Raw genomic sequence first — 21,032 nt, 5'->3', positions numbered from 1 at the left:
TTAACCACATAGCTGTAAGCCGACCAATGTACCAGTACACCACGCCAATCGTGTGTAAACCACATAGCTGTAAGGCCACCAATGTACCAGTACACCACATCAATCGTGTGTAAACCACATAGCTGTAAGTCTACCAATGTACCAGTACACCACATCAATCGTGTGTAAACCACATAGCTGTAAGTCTACCAATGTACCAGTACACCACACAAATCGTGTGTAAACCACATAGCTGTAAGTCCACCAATGTACCAGTACACTACACCAATCGTGTGTAAACCACATAGCAATGTACCAGTACACCACACCAATCGTGTGTAACCCACATAGCTGTAAGGTCACCAATGTACCAGTTCACCAATCGTGTGTTAACCACATAGCTGTAAGCCGACCAATGTACCAGTACACCAAACCAATCGTGTGTAAACCACATAGCTGTAAGAACACCAATGTACCAGTACACCACATCAATCGTGTGTAAACCACATAGCTGTAAGTCTACCAATGTACCAGTACACCACATCAATCGTGTGTAAACCACATAGCTGTAAGTCCACGAATGTACCAGTACACCACACCAATCGTGTGTAACCCACATAGCTGTAAGGTCACCAATGTACCAGTTCACCAATCGTGTGTTAACCACATAGCTGTAAGGCTACCAATATACCAGTACACCACACCAATCGTGTGTAAACAACATAGCTGTAAGCTACCAATGTACCAGTACACCACATCAATCGTGTGTAAACCACATAGCTACCACACCAATCGTGTGTTAACCACATAACTGTAAGACTACCAATGTACCAGTACACCACACCAACCGTGTGTAAATCACATAGCTGTAAGGTCACCAATGTACCAGTTCACCAATCGTGTGTTAACCACATAGCTGTAAGGTCACCAATGTACCACCAGTACACCACACCAACCGTGTGTAAACCACTTAGCTGTAAGACTACCAATGTACCAGTACACCACACCAACCGTGTGTAAATCACATAGCTGTAAGGTCACCAATGTACCAGTTCACCAATCGTGTGTTAACCACATAGCTGTAAGGTCACCAATGGACCAGTTCACCACACCAATCGTGTGTAAACCACGTAACTGTAAGGTCACCAATGTACCAGTACACCAAACCAATCGTGTGTAAACCACATAGCTGTAAGAACACCAATGTACCAGTACACCACATCAATCGTGTGTAAACCACATAGCTGTAAGTCTACCAATGTACCAGTACACCACACAAATCGTGTGTAAACCACATAGCTGTAAGTCCACCAATGTACCAGTCCACCACACCAATCGTGTGTAAACCACATAGCTGTAAGCCGACAAATGTACCAGTACACCACACCAATCGTGTGTAACCCACATAGCTGTAAGTCCACGAATGTACCAGTACACCACACCAATCGTGTGTAAACAACATAGCTGTAAGCTACCAATGTACCAGTACACCACATCAATCGTGTGTAAACCACATAGCTGTAAGGTCACCAATGTACCACCAGTACACCACACCAACCGTGTGTAAACCACATAACTGTAAGACTACCAATGTACCAGTACACCACACCAACTGTGTATTAACCACCAGGTTTGGGAGGTGTATGGGACGGTTCGTGAAACTGTGTAGTATTCCTTTTATTCTTGCGTTTTCGTCGAGATACTATTACCATGGAAATGGCATTAGACCGTACTGTTACTATTGTAACACAATTGCTGTATTGATTTTGCTGTGTTACGTTGTGGTAAGACGTTGTGAAGGCTTTATCGTCACGACTTAACACCTACATTCAAAGGAAGGGGGTAATCATATGATGTAAGGGTGTCGGAAGCCCACGTACTGTGTATCGTAAGGAAAGGCTGTACATAATAAACGCCAAGCTAATTTAAACAAATTTAATAAAAAAAAGACAAAAGATACATAAATAATAAATACAATTCAATGAAAGTCAACAGTAATGAGTTGCTTGTTTAAGGTAATCAATCAATTTTCTGGTCAGACAAAATGTCCCACATTACGCCATGCTTTGCATATTAACTTAGCATAGCAAACTGACCACGGTTTTGTTCCTAGAGAAGATCTCGCTTCATTCCTCATCTTTAATGTGTTTCCTAAAACGGATTAATATTGAAGCAGTCAAGTCTTTCTGTCATATCATCGGGCAACAGGTACGACGGAAAAGCCCGAGTTTCTTAATGATTGATCGCTTTCCCAACTTGGGAATTAGTTGATATTATCACAATGTGTATTTATATTGATTGTATAATGTGAATACTGTAGTGTTTATGAATCTGTCTGAATCGTTCGTGACATTCCGTAATATGTCTGTCATTTGTTGGTTAGATACTTCCCTCCTTTATGACGGGCCCTGTTGAAGATATCAATATCGTTCGTAGTAGGTTGATGAACTAGTCTGATCCGATCCCGGTAGGTTTGTTTTTAATTGTTGTATAACATTTTCTGTTTCCGGTTCGTTTTAAGACTAGCTGCCGACAAATCAATGGAGCCTACGCGCCGGATTCTTGAAACAGGAGGTGTGAGATACTTGACAGACACCTTTCAACCTCAATCAACGGAGACACTCAATAATTTATTCGAACCCCATAAAAATTGTTTCAATTTTCCAACCTAAGCATATAATATTTGTGGATACGAACATTTTCTCCCTAGGGCTCTAACGACGCACGCAATAGTCGGAAGCTAAGATTTGTTCAATTTCGCAGTTGAATATATATTTTGATTATTTGTTTTTGTGTTGATGACAAATATGCAAAGGTATTGGGGATGGTTATAATTATCGTGATTGAATGAGTGTCTATCGGTATTTTTTTTTACAAAAACAAGCAATAAGAAATATCAATACTGATACACAGCTGATTGGGAAGTTTTTGTCGCTTTGTGGTGGTCGTAAAACCGAGTATGTATGTATATTTGACAGTAAATATCATCATTGTCCGTGCAGCGGAGATATCATATTAAGTGTTGTCACAGCGAATTTTATCACACAGACAAGAGGGATGGACATAACAGGCTGTAGTCAGAACCATCACACGGAGCCTATCAATTACGCTACCCCAAGCCTCTCTGCAGTAGCCGCCAGTCGTCTAGCTGGATCCATTCTCACGTTATTCCATTACACAGTTTACAAATGACTTTCAGGGAAGTGAAACTAACTTGTTGTCTGCGGAGTTCCGGACTAATAAGGAATATTTGCATTAAGACATTACAAGGAAAATGCTGTGTATACTAGTGTTTTACTCTCTTAGTTGTAATTGGATTAAAAATAGATTCAGTTTTGTGGATTTTATACAGCCGAATTACGCCACGAACCAGGGTCTTCATCTCGAGTATATTTTTCTCCTTGTCGGAGAGGCGGTTACAAACATTCGAACTAGGTCTAAGACAAACACTTGTTGAGTGTTGGGCGCTCTACTGATATGTCTTTTCTGGTTAAATCATGGTTGTGGAAAATCATCCTTGAGGTGGTCTTCACTTGTGGCCTCGTCTATTTGTTTATGTCTGGATTAAAGGTTCGAGGCAGACATTTCCCTAACAATGTGTTCAAACCTCAACTCACGGATAGTGACCTTGATAAATTACTAAGAACTCTTGAAAAGTTCGACAAATTAATGACGGAGAATAACATCACGTACATATTGGAAGGCGGTACGCTGCTGGGGTCTTATCGACACCACGGTCCTATTCCCTGGGATGACGATGTCGACGTCATGGTGAATGCCTCTGATAGAGGACGCTTGGCTGAACTTTTACCCAAGATGAAACCTGACTTTGAATTTTTTACACCAGTTAACTATGCCTGGAAATTTTATGACGCAAAATCTAAACATCTTCCTTATAAACCGTTTCGCTGGCCATACGTTGACATCTTTTTCTGGAGTAACAACGAAACTCACATGTATCACGAAATTCACGTGCGACGTCCCCAATTTACGGCACCAACGTACAAAATTTTACCACCTGTTCGACGGAAATTTGCACACCTGTCTCTACCTGTGCCCTGTAACTTAGATATTGGATTACGTTCCGTTGATTTGGCGATCTGTGAATCGCCGAGATATTCCCACAAGACGGAAAAGTATATACCGTTACAAAAGTTTGCTAGTGTTCCGTGCTCGGAGCTTGAACAAAGGTTTGGGTTTGTGAAGCATGTTCGGACGACGGACGGACGATGGAACGAGAGCATGGTCTACCAGGGGGTTGTACTGTACTCGGTCATCACTCCACGTTATTGCTGACATCGGTCACAGGCCGATCATTGCTGTAATTAATTATTATATTGATACAACAGGGTAACAGCCGTCCCGGTGATTTTGAACGGTACACAGTCGTATTGATTTTGATTTCAAGTTTGTCTGTGTGTGTGTCGACGATGCGGTATTTTTTCATTCTTTTTCAAATTGAAAATTATCGTTGCTTTTATAAACAATCAGATAAGATCGAATGACATGCATGTTTATTTAATTATAATCGTTCCCATCTGACAATTGGGACGTTCTTTTACAGCAGACAGAATTGAAAAATAAGAAAGAAAATAAAATGGAATATTTATTTCGTCATATCAATACTTTAAAGTCAGCATTACCGTAATAATTATACGATAGTGTGTCTCGCAATTAATACATATTCATTTTTAGGTGACACATGCTAGGACTGTTGAACATGAGTGCGACGATGCAATGCACATAAGAATACGTGTTTTATTTGTTATAGTGCAAAGACATTTGTGAGAACATGTCTTCTTCGTTATACAGTTTACAGAGACACAAGTGTTTTTCATGATACAGTGAACATACATCAGGTAAGAACACATTTTCTTCGTTAAACAGTGTACAGAGAAACACGTGTTGCTCATGATACAATGTACATTGGAAGATATGTTATGTTACATAGTGAAATGTACACAGAAACACGTGTACAATTTGCAAAGGAAGACGTGTTACACGCAACACAACGTAAAAGATTTTTCACCAAAACGTCAACGAATAACAAAACAATTAATTATATATAATGCGTCAGTAAAGTTTAAATTGTGATTAACGACATTACACAATCTTGTATTTAAATTGATGCTTGTCATGGTATTCATTGATGTGTTGGGGAATGACTGCTTCTCGGGAGCCCTTGGAAGAAACGAAACGTTTGGGAGTAAAGTCTCTGCCAAAATCCTAGCTGCCGAGAGTGAGATAATGCAGATTACACATATATCTGTTTGGCTGTTACTCAATACAGTCATACACAATCAATGTTTCAGAGACTATTAATAATATTTGTTGACGGTTCAGAGATATCATTTCACCTACTGTTATCGACTATAGTTCAGTAAGATTTACATTTGTGGTGTCTGAGGTGACGTAATTGCCGCTATATTTGTCAGTATCTTTGCTGTGTATGTGTAAATATGTCCCGATTAGCCGTTTTACTTACTTAAATTGAATCATTGCTGTGTATGGGCTGAATTGACCTTTTCGCATCGTTACTAAACAGATATATATTTAAATGTAATAACGATATCTGTAAATGTACTAGATATGCCGCTAGTTGAATAGAAATATCGCTATACAACGTTTTATATTTATTTGAAGATATCCACACTATATTTAATTATATAATTCCTCTATTACCAAGTTACATGATATATCCTTAATTCATTTTAAGATACTACTTTCAAATGAAAGATATAATAATTATTTATAATTCTTAGATATATATCTATTGAATTAAAGATTCTTTATTACATTTAAAGATGTGTTTTTTCGTTAATTAAATACTTTTCGAATATATCATTTCAAGTAATCTCTAATACACTGTGTTGGTGTTACATCTTTAATTAACTTTATAATGGAATACTTAACCGACTTCTCTACTTTGTATATGGTAATACGTATTTCACCTTGTGATGTTTGTGTTAATTTCCTTTCATTTTTTGTTGTTGGTGTTTCGTTGCATATTTGACCTCTTTGCGGTTTAAGTGAATACGATGTACTTATTTAAAAATAAATTCAAGTCTGGTCAACACTACATGTGTATTTGATTTTGATATCTATAAATTGTTAGACAAGCCATCAATTATTATTGTCAAATATTTAAAAAAAAAAAATCGTTGAACATTGTACATTATCATGATTAAATATTGTATCACTTCCTAAATATTAAGGAATTGTACCATGAAATATCATACAAGTCCACAGTAGATAAGTATACTATTCCACAAGGTAGGTTAGAGTTCCTGGACGTGAATTAGTGTACAGTAAGTACACAGATAACACCACTCGAATACCGACTGTAATTTGTAATGCAGACCAATGACCACATAGGCACACGAACATAATAGCAGTTGAAGCAGGCTATTATTTATTGATGTTTTATGCTTTCACTGCATACTGTATATTCATCTACCATACTTGTGGAGATAAGGTCATTTTTGCGGTACTACTCACCGCTTTCCGAATTTAGGGGATACTTGCATTGTTTTAAAAACATTGGGATGCATGTGTTTTGCGATGGGTAATGGTTCTACCTATAGTAACTGTAGAAAGTGTCATATCAATCTGTCATAATTTACACGTCACCAACGGTAAAGAGGTCTACTAGTAATAAAGCATGCAATGGTGATTAATTTTCACGAAGTCATGCATGACAAGACATATTAATAAACTGTGGATGTATAACACTCATTATTCCTGCCAGTTGGATTGTCAGTAAAGGCCGATATACATACCGGGGTATGACAGTGTGTTCAATGATTTCTGCTGAGTGTGTAAACATAAAATCTTAGCTGTGCTAGATTAAGCCCATTACTGTAAGCTATTTCACAAAGTCTAAGTTGTGCTAGATTAAAACCCATTACTGTAAGCTATTTCACAAAATCGCAGCTGTGCCAGATTAAGCTCATTACTGTAAGCTATTTCACAAAATCTTAGGTGTGCTAGATTAAGCCCATTACTGTAAGCTATTTTCATCAACTCAAATTAATGAAGACCGTTTGTCTATTATCGACGTGAAGTCGTGTTTTATAGGAAAAATTCGAGCAGAAAATTGTATTCTTGGCGTTTAGAAAGTGTCACAACCACAAGGAAAGCTCGTAAGGAAAAGTCACCACAACAAGTATGATTAGACAGAAATAAACATTGGTGTTGACGAGTCAACACAAAAACTGTATTTGTGAGACAAGTCAACACGAGGCCTGTGTGTATTTGTGAGACAAATCAACGCAAAGGTTGCTATGTTTGTAAGATTGCAAAAGCTGCGTTTGTAAGGCAAGTCACACAGAAATCGCATTTGTAAGACGAGTCAACGCAAAACTGTTCTACGTAGAATAGGAAATAGAGAGACACGTGTGATACACATGCATGTGTTCGTCAGAATAGATCAGAGTGATATATTTTTAACACCTTCGTTATATTCACACAAAGGAGAGTTGGTGAGAACGGATGCAAAACGTGCTTGCTCTTGAGGACAAGTGAACAAATTATAACGTAGATTTATTGTGGACGTTACACATTCATACTACTTAGGTTTGTGTGATTTACAGTTGCTGGTACAATTGGTACCTCATTGGCTTCAAAAATGCCAGTTATGCTAGGAATGAGTAAGATACATTTAGCCCTTACAACTGTGGCAACATATGATATCCGCTGCAACGTTACAGATGCCTTCTTATATTTTGTCATCTTGGTTGTTCTATACATACATCAATTGTTCCATGGCAAACGCCATATAGTCAGAAGAGTGTTTCGATTTTCTCTTAGCAAAAGTGACACCGAACGAATGACAAATACGGTGGAAAATTTCTACAAATTGATAACAGATAAAAATATTACGTACGTACATTTTGGCCTTATCGACACCACGGCCCTATTTCATTGGATGACGACATCGATGTAATAGTCAATTAGACGGTCAAACAGGTTCTACGACGGCCGTTTATAACCACATTTTTTTGAAGTCATAACAGAACGCATATGTTTATTCATAACGAAAACGGGCGATTACCTGTTCGAAGGAAGTTCGCGCACCTGTCACTTCCTGTACCATGTAACTAGACCGTGCATTATATCAAGTTGATCTGGAAAGGTGTAAATCTCGAGGGTTTTCTCACACAGCTGAAACACCATCAAATCGTTATACTGAAGAGTTGTGTTCGAAGCTTGAACACAAGTTCGGGTTTGCGGAACATGTTCAGCTGACAGACGGACGATGGAACGAGAACATGGTTTACCGAGGAAGCGTCATCTATTATATCATTACTTTTCAGCATTGCTGACAAGTGCGTTACTGATATTCTCATCACGTTTGGTGGGGAAAATTATTTGTACATATTCAGTCTTGTTGTGTTTCGTATCTAGTTAAATTTCCTGTGTATTGAAACCACTGTGTGTGTGACAAATTAGTGACTATTTAACAAATTTATCAAACTAGCTTAGCACAATTATCAACACAACTCGTTCCTACTTATCTCACTATTTGTTAATTTGGCGGTTCATATGATTATGAGAACGTAAGAGGAATACATTACCAGTGTAGAACTGTTTACATCAGTAAGCCTTAATAAGTCAATCTACGAATGCAGTGGGTGTTTTTTAACATATTTTTTTATGATTATATATTTTTAATATTAAATATCTGTTCAAAAACCATCCAGGGCCGTAGATATTTGAATTATTGGTCGTGTTTGCATGTTAGTTTGAAACAGATCACGGATATAACAAAAACATAGTTGGACAATGGACATATGACAATGTCGCAATCGTATTAATTAAGCATTCGAGTGCAGTTTCTGCTGTAGTGGTAAATTGACTGTTTGCACAAGCCAATGAATGTACAGTCAACATTTCGATACTGGCAGGGATAGCTTCCTCAATTATTATTAGGAACGACCTATCGCCAAACTTTCAAATACTACATATTATCATACTAATCAACATATAATGTAATCATTGAATTGCTTTCAGTTGGCTTATATAGACATATGAATTCCAAACGAAAAGAATTCCCAATGAAAACAGGTAGTACTTGATGTTGAAGTATTTCCATCTGCCTTCCTTTGTGCCAAATGTAGGTAGTTCAATACTCTATAAACCATTTAAAACTATTTACTTTCAATGAAGGGCCTTTGGTGTCCAGTGTACCAATAATTACGCCATAATGTGATGACGTCAAGGCGTTGACATTGATTTTCATGGCCGATAAAAATTTGCAACATCACAGAGTGGTATATATGTTACATTGCAGTAAATGTCAAATATCCATCTATTCTTATTGTTGCTCACAGATATCATCTCTTCAACTCATAGAATTGCCCATAGACGTAAGAAGGTATGACGAATATTTTGCTGTGATTGTGACATCTGTCATTGGACTGCAGACACAAACCAGCTCCTCTGTTTAGCGAGTCGGTTAAAAGAAACCAATATCGAAATAATCCAAATTGAGCATTCTGTGGAACATTAACAAATAATAAGAAAAGTAGGACTGTCATTCGAAATTTCAATATTCTTGAAAATCATTCTCTGACCCACACAATCTCGCTAGACACGTTTGTTACACAAAGAAATACATAATGTAGCTAGAACGCTAATGGAATGGCCGCCTTCTGGCCCTAGATTATATCTAACGCGAGTGTAAAACATTGTAATGTACGTATAACAAGATGCTATGACATATTGCCCCCGATAACTCGGTTTTCGCCACCATCGGTAACAGAAAACTGTCAAGTCTAAAAGCTTAACCAGATATACACATATCAATACAATATATGGGGTATAGCGAGACATAAAATAACAGAAAGGCTGTCCTGCTATTTGATGGCAGACAGAATCGTATAAACCGTTATGTCTCTTCTCGTGCATGCTGCGCTCTCTTACGACGATTCTTGATGTTTCAGTTAACGGTAATTAAATAGCCCGAAAAACGTTAGTCGGAGTTGGATAAAACCATGGAAACAATCTTCCTGATACCGTAAGAGTCCTAATAACCTTAAGAGAAAAACATACATCAGTGCATTTCAAAATTAAATTCCGACTTCCGTAATGGAAAACCACGATTAATTCACTTTGTTCACGGGGGCTTGTTATTGATTAATATCAACAAGTTTCCGTCATTGTATTGTGTACAAAATTTACATAATTATGTAACCTAGTTGTCCGGAAGGGTAAGCGTCTTTTACTTCATCAACGACACCCGCCATATAACTATAGGACAAACTGAATTAATTAATGTCACGTCCTTACATTGAACACTGGGCAGTGACAACAAAACAAGAAGGTATATTAATGAGCCTGATAACGAAGATCGACATTTATATTTCCCTGATGTCATACCTGTCAATTGTCTTCGTCATCCTTCATCTTTAGAAAAGGTTTTTGTATTACAGAACGTGATTAGATTCGTTAATACTTCGTCTTTCAAAAAATTGAAAATTTTACATGTGTTTTTCTATGTTGCCAAACAAGCCTTTTTTGTGTAGGTAATGTTTTGCTGGTTGCACATATACAAGGTAAGCATTCCCTACGTACAGTATTCCGTCTTTGCGTATTGCAGAGTTATCTTCTCCTTGGAGCAGATATTGATTGTTACGTCACTTGTTTGTGAGAAAACGACGTAGTTTTCTCACACAAACCAATGACGTAACAATCAATACCTGCTCACAAGAGAAGATAAAGCTGCAATACGCAAAGACGGAATATCTACACAGTAACCATTACACATGTGTCACAAGGTAACAATCACAGGCTTTTATGACATCTATACGGTAAACCGTCCCACATATGTATACGACTGTTATTACATGTGAAACAAGGTAACAATCACAGGCTTGTATGACATCTATACGGTAGGCCGTCACACATGTGTAATGGTAAATATGTGATGATCTGTACACAACTGTGTACACGGGCTATATAAGGTAAACACAAAACCAAAAAATATCAATGAGAAGTTCTACTACTTTTATTAGAAAAAATAAAGTCTTCTAAATACAACATATACACCCCAGGTGGTACATATATCGCTACCAAAGTGTACTAAATACAACATATACACCCTAGGTAGTACATATATCGCTACCAAAGTGTACTAAATACAACATATACACCCTAGGTAGTACATATATCGCTACCAAAGAAAAAGGTTAAAATTCCGCATAAATATACTAAACAAAAAGTAGAACAGTAGCATGCATAAATGTAAACAACTGTGTATTGTATATTAGCAGAGACGTATAATACATTAGTAACAATGCCACTGTGTATAGAAGTATCTGATAGGATTTGTTAATTGAATGATTCCTTTTGTATTGGTACGTTTTGGTTTTTGATTGTTTCAGATCATAAGAGTTTGTTTTTATAATATAATATCGTAACATTTGTCTGGTATTTCTAGTTTGGTCTAACGTTTCAATGGTGTAGTAATGTTAGTGAAGTTAGGAGTGTTTTGAGGTCAGAAAGTGTGTCTTTTAGGATAGTGAAAATCAGAAGTAATTATATAAAGTTTAATTGTGTCAGATATTGTGGCAAATGTGATGGTGACAATGGAACATGTGAATAAAGTATAGGTGGCAGTTCTTTAGGACCTCTTGAGGTCTTCAGTGTCTTTTGGAATGTTTCACTCTAAACAGCTACTCTACCAACACAGAACAGAACGATATACTACAAGTTAAATAATTTCCTTGAGGGAACAAAAAATCAACCATTAACAATTTTATAACGAAGATTATAGTACTATAAAAATAACAAGAGTTGGAATTCAATGATCTAGGTAATTTAGTCAACATTAGATGATTTACGTCCAGATACGGTAGGCATTTTAGGTGTCAACTGTACACTCTCCATCTAGAGTTTAGCCTGGACTTGGAGCGTCTGCTGGAAGGCTAGTTGCTGACCGGCGGCTATCTGTACGGGACAGCTCACGCGTCCCGCCTCAACACACACCATAGTGCTGTACTCCTCGTCCCCGAAGTCTGACATGGCCCTAGCCTTCTCGCTCCAGGGATTCCACACAACTGAAAGTAATGGTACATACAGCAACAGGCCCGATAGATCAACAGCACATACAGCAACACTCGTGGTAGACTAACAAAATGACAAATAATTTATAACCTTATATGACTGATCACATGCGGAAGTGAAGCTGGCAAAGTGTAATGAAATCCGCACAAAAATTCGACGTCTCGAGATAAATGCCGTTTAAACTACTTTTTGTAATGATTTTTTTTATTCAGGTTTACCTTTCTTTATATATGTTAATGTTATACTTGTGAAGTTATTTTAAATCTTGAATTTCACAAAAAAATTGTACCTAAATCTAACTACAGGTATATCTAAAAGTCGGTACTGCAACTTTAACAGAGCTTAAACGTTTAATATAAATACTTATAGCGCGAGTTAGGCAGATTAGTATCCGCGTTGTCGGACTCGTACCCAGTGTTTGCACAGTTCCATCGTACATTTGTTCTGGAGATACCCTCCTACTAAGACACTAAAGTATTATACGAAGTAAAGAGTAAGATATTTCGAACTGAAAACAAAACTCGCACTTAAAAGCAGAAGGGAGCATTTATGGTCGATCTGACGTCTATGCATTACTTACCAACGTCTGTGAAGTTGGAGAGGTTCACCGATACGGTGTGGGAACTACACTCCATGGATACAGTACTTGGACACTTCTGGTACACTCTGTCAATGATACGGGAAATGTACATGTACCATGTCACGATATAGTATACCACCAGTAAGACACGTTAAATCAGTTACATCAAACATGGGAATGTTATATATTGATATTAACAAAGAAATGTATATTTGTAATAACGCACAGAAGGACTGTATATTAACAATTTACACCAAAAGATATAACCGCAACCAATAAAGGAATATACCACAACGTCCACACACATGGACAACAACAGCAGCTGAGGCATCAAATAAGCAAAACAAAACACATTTTGGAGCCCAGTGACACTTTACACGCATTACATGAGGTATCTGGCATGATTTTTCATTTAACAAGAGGCCCAATTGGCCTGCATCGCTCACCTGGTATACATCTCACATTTATAGCCTTAAAAGTTATCTTAAATAAAGCTAAAGGCAAAATATCAGTATTTATGATTAAAAGTAATTCAAAAGAACCTGTTGAAAGATTTAAAAACATTTCACTCCTGTGACCTTGAAAGTCGAACAAGGTCATTATGTTGAACAAATTGTATAGCCCTTTATCTCAGGATGCAACTTGCAAAACATCACTTACCTATTCTTTTGTTTATTGAAATTAGGTCATTTAAATGTTTAAACATATTTGATTAAATGTTACCTCGAAAGTGGGTCAAGGTCATTCAAATGAAAAAGCTTCTTAGCCCTTTATCGAAGCATGCTACTGGCTAAATATCACAATTCTGGGCCTCATGGTTATGCAGAAGTCATTTAAAGATTTTTAACAAATTTGACCCATGTGACCTTGAATAAAATCATGTTCATTCACTTGAATAAACTTGGTAGTCCTTCATGCCAGCATGCTACTGGCCAAATATCATTACCCCAGGCCTATAAGTTATTCAGAAAAAGTGATTTAAAGGTTTTAAACATATTTGACCCCTGTTACCTTTAATATGAGTCAAGGTCATTCATTTGAACAAACTTTGTAGCCCTTCATCGCAGCATGCTACTGGCAAAATAGCATCATCCTAGGGTTTTCAGTTATTGAGAAGTTGTTTAAACATTTTTAACATAGTTGACCAATGTGAACTTGTATATTAGTAAAGATCATTCATTTGAACAAACTTGGTAGCCCTTCATCCTGGCATGTTACTGTCCAAATATCATTATCCTAGGCATCTTAGTTATTGAGAAGTTGTTAAAATATTTTTTAAGACAATTGACCCATGTGACCTTGAAAATCGATGAAGGTCATTCATTTGAACAAACTTGGTAGCCCTTCATCCTAACATTCTACTGGCCAAATAGCATAACCCTAGGCCTCTTAGTTATTAAGGCTTTGAGTTGAGACTTTATAAATGATACTTAAATTGCTAGTTATAGGCACCCTAGCTGTATGGGGATGAAGATGGCTCAGGTGGAGTTATTGTAAGAGTTCAGCAATTGAAAAGTTTTAAAACAATACACACTGAAATGACAAAGTCAGTTGTATGAGTGACAAAGTCAGCTGTATGAGTGACAAAGTCAGTTGTATGAGTAACAAAGCTATTTGTATGAGTAACAAAGCTATTTGTATGAAAAACAGTATGAAAGTAATTACTCGCACATTTTTGATTTGTGTTCACTTGATAAAACCTAAATGAAAATGTCGCTTCCAAAGAGATAATCAATTCGATACTAGATGAAGCCACTAAATTAAGATTAAGCCACCTTAACTTGAAAATTCAACTTCTTCGTCTTGAAAGCTAAACTGTGCGCTAAAATATACACATAAAGTTCTGCTGTCAACACAGTCAAGAAAGATTGAACTATCGATGTCAAATTAATGATTTTTCTAATATATAATATAATATATATCAAAAATACAAAAATATCAAATGTCTCATGTTACACAGCAATATAGCACAGGTGAAAACTTCTATATTTGAATTAACACACCTGTCATAATTCTGGGGAATGGTGACTTTGTCTCGATCTTCCTGGAGCTCCTGACCGTTTTTCACCTACAGTAGACATGAAGTACAGAATGTGTACCTCTTCATGACAGGCGCTTTTAAAGCAAAGAGTGTAAAATCTTTAGCTAGGAGAATTAATTATGTCGGCATAGAATCAAATCTTGTAACACATCGCATTTAAAGGGAACATTTTTCTCACTTAATCTGTGTATAGTGAACACCAATCCCAATTGGGCTGTCCATATTGTTCGAAGGTAATATGGTTCAGCATAATCAAATTTAAATAGAACATAGAGTCCGTCCAAGAAGGACGGAACATTTGTATGGTGCAGTTTAATTCAGGTTTGGCTTAATGTGTCTATTACCAAATAGTACAGGTACTATCACACGTGTGAGTGCGTGACGTTCCCCTTGAAATATTACGACGCTACACGTTTATAAATATAATTTTGAACTGTGTAATGCAATTGCAATAAAAGTAGCTTTTGATAAAGTTAACTGTATTGACGTCACATGCTACATTTTGTCATGTCACGTCATCATACTTCTTCGTTAAGTGTTGTGATACACATTGTCGGATTTACAGGGCATTTACATATAGCAGTTCCGTCCGTATGTCCTCTAGCACAGCATTAACCCTTGTACCGACCTTGTCTACGTAATTCAGTCCCTTCAACCCACGGACAGTGGTCGTGGCGATATCCGGCGTGAGGAAGTAGGAATGCATCAATGTGGTAAATGTAAAACCCTCGCTTCCTGTAAAGTAACCATAGCAACAATGAGTGTCGTATAGCAACACAAACATTGTCAAAGTTCGTCAATCACCTGATGTAACGTAGCGACAGTAACTATAGAAATGGAAAAAACAAACATTTTATTTAGATAACATGCGCGTAGCTAGCCCCTTTACCATGTGTAAGCCCGACATGGGTTGCCGAAGGAGCCATTTCCCACGTCCTGATGTCCGTTTTCTCGTTTTAATCCGCAAGAAAAAAGTCCTATTTTTTGTATATATATATACCTATTTACGTGGATCCAGTGTAATTCTGAAGATTAACCGTCGGTATTGCTTTGTACACCCTCCATACATACATTGTCTGGTTTTTATCTAATCTTGATAAATGCATTTGATACTTATGCATTAGTGAACATGCAATTGGGTTTGTCTTACTCATAATCTGATCCGAGTTAATTGGGAAGCGATGTTACCCCCACTGTCACCTTTACTCAGTCTCCCACACAGTTTCGTCTTCTGTTTGTGCTTTGTGACTGGTTCCTTATACTTGCTCCTGTTATTTGTTGGGCATTTCGAGAAGCGAGGTTGCCCCACTAACTATTAACAATGTATCATATCTGAGGAATTACATCTGTATACTATATATTCAAAACTTAAACTCCCATTATAGTATCAGCAAGGATAAAAACATCATGAAAACCTATACTTGTCAAAATTATGTGCAAGCCCGGGCTTATTGGCTTACATGGTAGCTACGCGCCTGGATAACTGACCTTGCAACAACAGTTCTATGGTCGTTATGACATTATAGTTGATTCTGGCTACGTAAGACCAGGTACAAATTGATTTGGTATACGACATACCTATCAAAGATGTGTTCGGACAAGAAAGGTTACTGTATCAGTACCCATTTACAAAGTTAAGATGGATATCTTTGTGTTGTCGACAGCAGTTATGAGGACGTGGTATCTCGAACGTTTTTCGGAGACAATTACCTGTATTGTCGACGGTAAGTCTTGTAGATAGCGAAGATTTGGTCAATTCCAAAGTGTACACTAACTTAAACCTGTAAAGAAATGAAGAAACTTTATCCATTAACATTACAGCCGTTTTATGTATCTTCCACATATGGTTACCTACACCTAACACAAACACAATTGTATCAACAGACACCCCCTCCTTACCGATAGTTCCAGATCTTCCTAGTGTCCTCGTCATCCGACAGAGCTAGGGAACAAGTCACTGTCCCGTCCGCCTATTACAACATACATGGGAGTAGTCACTAATACATTGTACACAATGTAACGTTTAGATCTGTAGAATGATGACTGAAAGCGTGGTCGAAATATTAATCTTTAAGATGAGGAGTGTTTCTTAGTAAATTCTGTGAGGTTTTAATTTTCATGTGCATACGACAGAAGAAGATATACTGGCTAGGCATTCACGGAAACCCTTTAATGAACTTGCTTGATGAGAGCTTACAATCGCTTATTTCCCCTACAGTTTTCATTTTAGTGACAACACGCACATGACAATATCGCTAACAGTACAACGTCTGCTCACCTTTTGTGGCTGCGATTCCACACTCCATCGCTTGTTCCTGGCAAATCCATGCTGGGGACCGCATGTCCAGGGTCCGAACTGAGCTGTACAATAGAAGAGCGATCTATGAACGTTAAACAGACACAAAACGCTAACTTATAAAAAACAAAAACAATGATTTTTGTCGGTGTTATTTGTAGACAGAAAACGTACATGCTAGTAACTTGTTTAACCTTTACGAATTGATTCTGAGATGGAATGTCATTCTATCTTATTTTGAGTACTTTGTAATGACGTCATTCCCAGGACTGTCCATACTTTAGAACCAACCACAGATAGATGCGTACCACCACTTACGGAAAACTAATGGTATCCCTCCACGTATGGCCTTTGAATTATCCAGTACGGCTTTTTTACTGTAAAAGAGGCATACATAAACATAAGAGAAATAAGTAAATGAAGGATTGTATATAGGTATCCATAAATATGTTTGTATGACGGTTAGGTAAAAATGTGCTTGATTAAGACCATACAAAAAGACAGCATCTGGACTTTGGGAGACAGCAAACAAATTATGAACGCGGAAAAAACCCGAAGGCGAAACCAGGATTTCCGCCAGAGTAAACGTGTCTTGCTTCACACATGGTACATGTATCAATCAAGATGTGGCTAGTCACATCCAGGAACGTGTGTAGCTGAAAAACGGCCCAGGACACGGTGAGGAGCATAAAATCAGGTCACTATGGCGCTCGTAAACGGGACCATATTAAGGAACAATCCAATAGCAGAAGAGACTAGAGATGAAAAGAATATTGATAACCCAGAGGATATAGGGGATACAAAAAATAAAATTCTTTTCATTACAAAACAAAACATCACAAAAGAAGGGAAGGCAAAGTATCGTTTATCCATTTTCAATAGCCCTGATACAAGTCTAGTGACCAAACTATTGGAGTAACTTAAACATTTACGTGTCTTTACATCATATGTTTAGGAGATTGGAATACCAGTACAGTCGGCTCTAATTGATAGACATGATACAAATAAATCACTGTAAATATAGTTATAGTTATATATTCCTACAATGGGAGATGGCAAATTTATAAATGTCCATAGATCGTACTATTTGAAAGCAACATTAGGGAGCACACTTTCATCTTAAATTTGTGAATTAGTCAGGATTGTCTCTCTATAACGATTGTTTGATACCGATTCAACAGAGGTATTTTTCCTATTTAATAATGGCCTTGGAGAGTACATTAAATTTACAACCTATATGTATTGGTATCATACACAATTACAGCTTCTCCCAAACAAATATAAAGGTAGAAAGGTATCAATAACTTACCTGAGGAATAATATTTCTTTCCCATCACATTTCCATGACAACGCTGTGGCACCTGTGATACAATATAAATACAGCGATAGATCAATTCTGCATAATATGTATTCATCAATTCGAAACTTCACAAAAAGGGAGGGAGTTTACCGGATTATTTGCAAACCCTGTAAATGTGTCTGTGTATGCAGTTCTAGCTAAATTGAGTTTACAACTATCAAACACTAGTGCAAAGTGGACCTCCTTACATATTATAATGGGATTCAATTTTGGTAACCAATTCTCAGTGACCAACACTTATCTAGTTGCTTATTCGACTCATTTACTAACTTGTTTTACATTTCATTAATGTTCAACCTATATGAAATCATTTTGGTACCAACTACGTGTCAGTAGGAATGATATATTATTAGGAATACAAAACTTAGTTGATGATGAAAGTTGTATGCCAGGTGAGTTCGATTACCAATTTCACTTTTCACATATATAAACACTGTATCACTTCATCGACATTTTATTTGTGTGTTGTTTCATGCCCTACCAGTCAAAAAACATTAATTAATTTCTAGGTGATGTTCGGATCGTCCCGATAAATACTTTTGTAGCTGTGGGCCGAGGGCAACATTTGATCAATTCAGCATATTGCCTAGTCACCGTACTAGTGACCAATCATGGGAAGCAACAAGTAACTGTACAAAGTTATTATGCCGTGGTAAGTCAGGTAGGCCATTACTTAAAGTCACTAAATCTGGGTCCAAACGGGAATATGAGTGGTGTGGGGTCCTAAAGCCACCAACCCGCTCCTCTCTGAATCCGCCGCTGGTTTAGATACACAACTTGCTACTATTACTCCTTTCTGATCAATCACGCGTGCTAAATGACAAACTTTAATATATATCTACTACACTAAGTGTTTCGCTTAGACAAGGGGAAGAAGTGACATATTAAACAGATTAGAGCTGAGAACAAACATTGAATACGTGTATACCCTACATATATAAGGTTTATAGTATAGTAACTGGATATACATCTGATGAATCCTCACACGCTACCCAATACATTAGGGAAATATTTGTATCATCTCTTAACGATTTTAATGCATTCAAGCACGATATAATAATTAAAAAAAAACATTTAACGAAATCCGGTACGTTTTTTCCTAATGTGCAAAGTAAGTTGAAACCTAAGGTACGCCTCAGTGCACAAATCTAATTGAACGTACGTGTGTACATACAAAAACTACTTGTAAAAGTGTACGTATATATATGACCTATACCGATATACACAATAGAAATATCAGATTTAGCATTTTATTGAAAACATATTGATATCAATTTCTCTTCATTTCGACACATGTTTTTTTTTTTTTTATCAAAATATCTCCTCTAACACGATACATGTAAATCCAATCTACTTCGAAGGTATAGGTGTACGTACGCATGTGTACATGAACAGTTGGTGCACTATCATGTAATACACAAATACATATACAGTGCATCATAAGAGTAGATACCATGTATGTCCCTTTTATAAAGCACAGCTTAGGTTCGCTGTATAGCAATGCATATACCCAGATAGAGAATGTCACGTAAATGAAAGGAAACCTTAAATGTGTTAACGTGTATTCCATCAGTCTAGTTTACATTGTCCCGTCAACTGGTTAATACACGGAGGTCGAATACATCCCGGTATGAATCCATACGTGCAGGTGCTCGGTACGTTAATTTTAAGAAGATATGTAGACTGTATAAGCTAGTACAGTTTATATTAAACCATATATTATAGCTAGTACAGTTTATATTAAACCATACATTATACTATAGTACTCTGATAAGTAAATATGTTACAACTTAGAGTGCAGAACACTAATGGTACAGTGTGTTTCAGCGTATACTGTATAGACCATATCTTTCCTTACCGTGTAAGTGAACAACTACAGAGGTCCCGACCCCTCCGTCCAGTATCACAACGTCCCGCTCCTGCACACGCCCCGCTAGGTCTGTATCCATGTCTACTATGACCTCCACAGCTCACTGTCTCCTAAACCTATCTGGTAATATAAGCCTACTACACCGTTGTTTACAAACCCTGACACGTGTGGCACACTATCATTTCCGGGTCTGCGGCACAAGGGAGGTAACTAAGATAGAAATACAGAAGGAACAGAAAAACGAAAAATTCTAGACAAAGTACAGGTACGTATACTGTGCTAGCCATCATAATAGGTGTATTAACAGAAAAGTCTAGTACTTTTGAACAAAGCAAAACAAATATCGCAACTATTTTGATAATTAGAAAGAAACATTTCGTATTGGACTATCCTTGAAAAACAAGAATATGATCCCATTTATCCTGTATTGAAAATTCAAATGTATGCGAGAATCCGTAATGGTTTCCAGACTTACAAGTGGTACAGTACACTTTCGTCGTGATATATTCCAAGGATGAAGAGAACATATGTATATAGAGAATGGAACCCTTGGACGATGCCTTTACCCTAATTTCAAGCAATTACTTTATGTTATATTGCATAGATCTATGTGTATATATTTTCATCTATTCCATGTGTGTTTATGTGTAAGTGTACCGATGTTACAGCAGCATTAATGGTTTCTTACAACTCTTTAGTGGGTTTTTACGTCTTATTTCTGTCCTTATCAATCGTGTTTCACCAGCGGCAATAACATCATTAACCATTTATTATATATGACAGGCATGGCGCAACGCATCCTCGATATCCAGGGCGTACGCCTCCCCCCCCCCCCCCCCC

General features: G+C 37.2%; 2 protein-coding genes across 2 annotated transcripts; one reads left to right on the top strand and one right to left on the bottom strand.

Moving 5' to 3' along the window:
- Window positions 1-3,456: 3,456 nt before the first annotated feature.
- Window positions 3,457-4,275, top strand: LOC110453091 (uncharacterized protein RP688-like). Its single transcript, XM_021501928.1, has one exon. The coding sequence runs from the start codon at window positions 3,457-3,459 to the stop codon at window positions 4,273-4,275; it is 819 nt and encodes a 272-aa protein (XP_021357603.1).
- Window positions 4,276-10,969: 6,694 nt separating this feature from the next.
- On the bottom strand, window positions 10,970-20,390 carry LOC110453103 (putative glucose-6-phosphate 1-epimerase). The gene is made up of 10 exons (XM_021501941.1): window positions 20,181-20,390; window positions 18,272-18,323; window positions 17,281-17,339; window positions 16,945-17,027; window positions 16,566-16,636; window positions 16,377-16,447; window positions 15,295-15,401; window positions 14,629-14,693; window positions 12,626-12,711; window positions 10,970-12,038 (listed from the first exon to the last, which is right to left on the bottom strand). The coding sequence occupies exons 1-10, from the start codon at window positions 20,269-20,271 to the stop codon at window positions 11,869-11,871; spliced, it is 855 nt and encodes a 284-aa protein (XP_021357616.1). The 5' UTR covers window positions 20,272-20,390; the 3' UTR covers window positions 10,970-11,868.
- Between the last annotated feature and the right edge of the window lie 642 nt (window positions 20,391-21,032).

The sequence above is a fragment of the Mizuhopecten yessoensis genome, unplaced genomic scaffold (genome assembly GCF_002113885.1).
Source record: "Mizuhopecten yessoensis strain PY_sf001 unplaced genomic scaffold, ASM211388v2 scaffold7087, whole genome shotgun sequence".
Taxonomy (NCBI): domain Eukaryota; kingdom Metazoa; phylum Mollusca; class Bivalvia; order Pectinida; family Pectinidae; genus Mizuhopecten; species Mizuhopecten yessoensis.
This window is presented reverse-complemented; position numbering and strand designations above follow the sequence as displayed.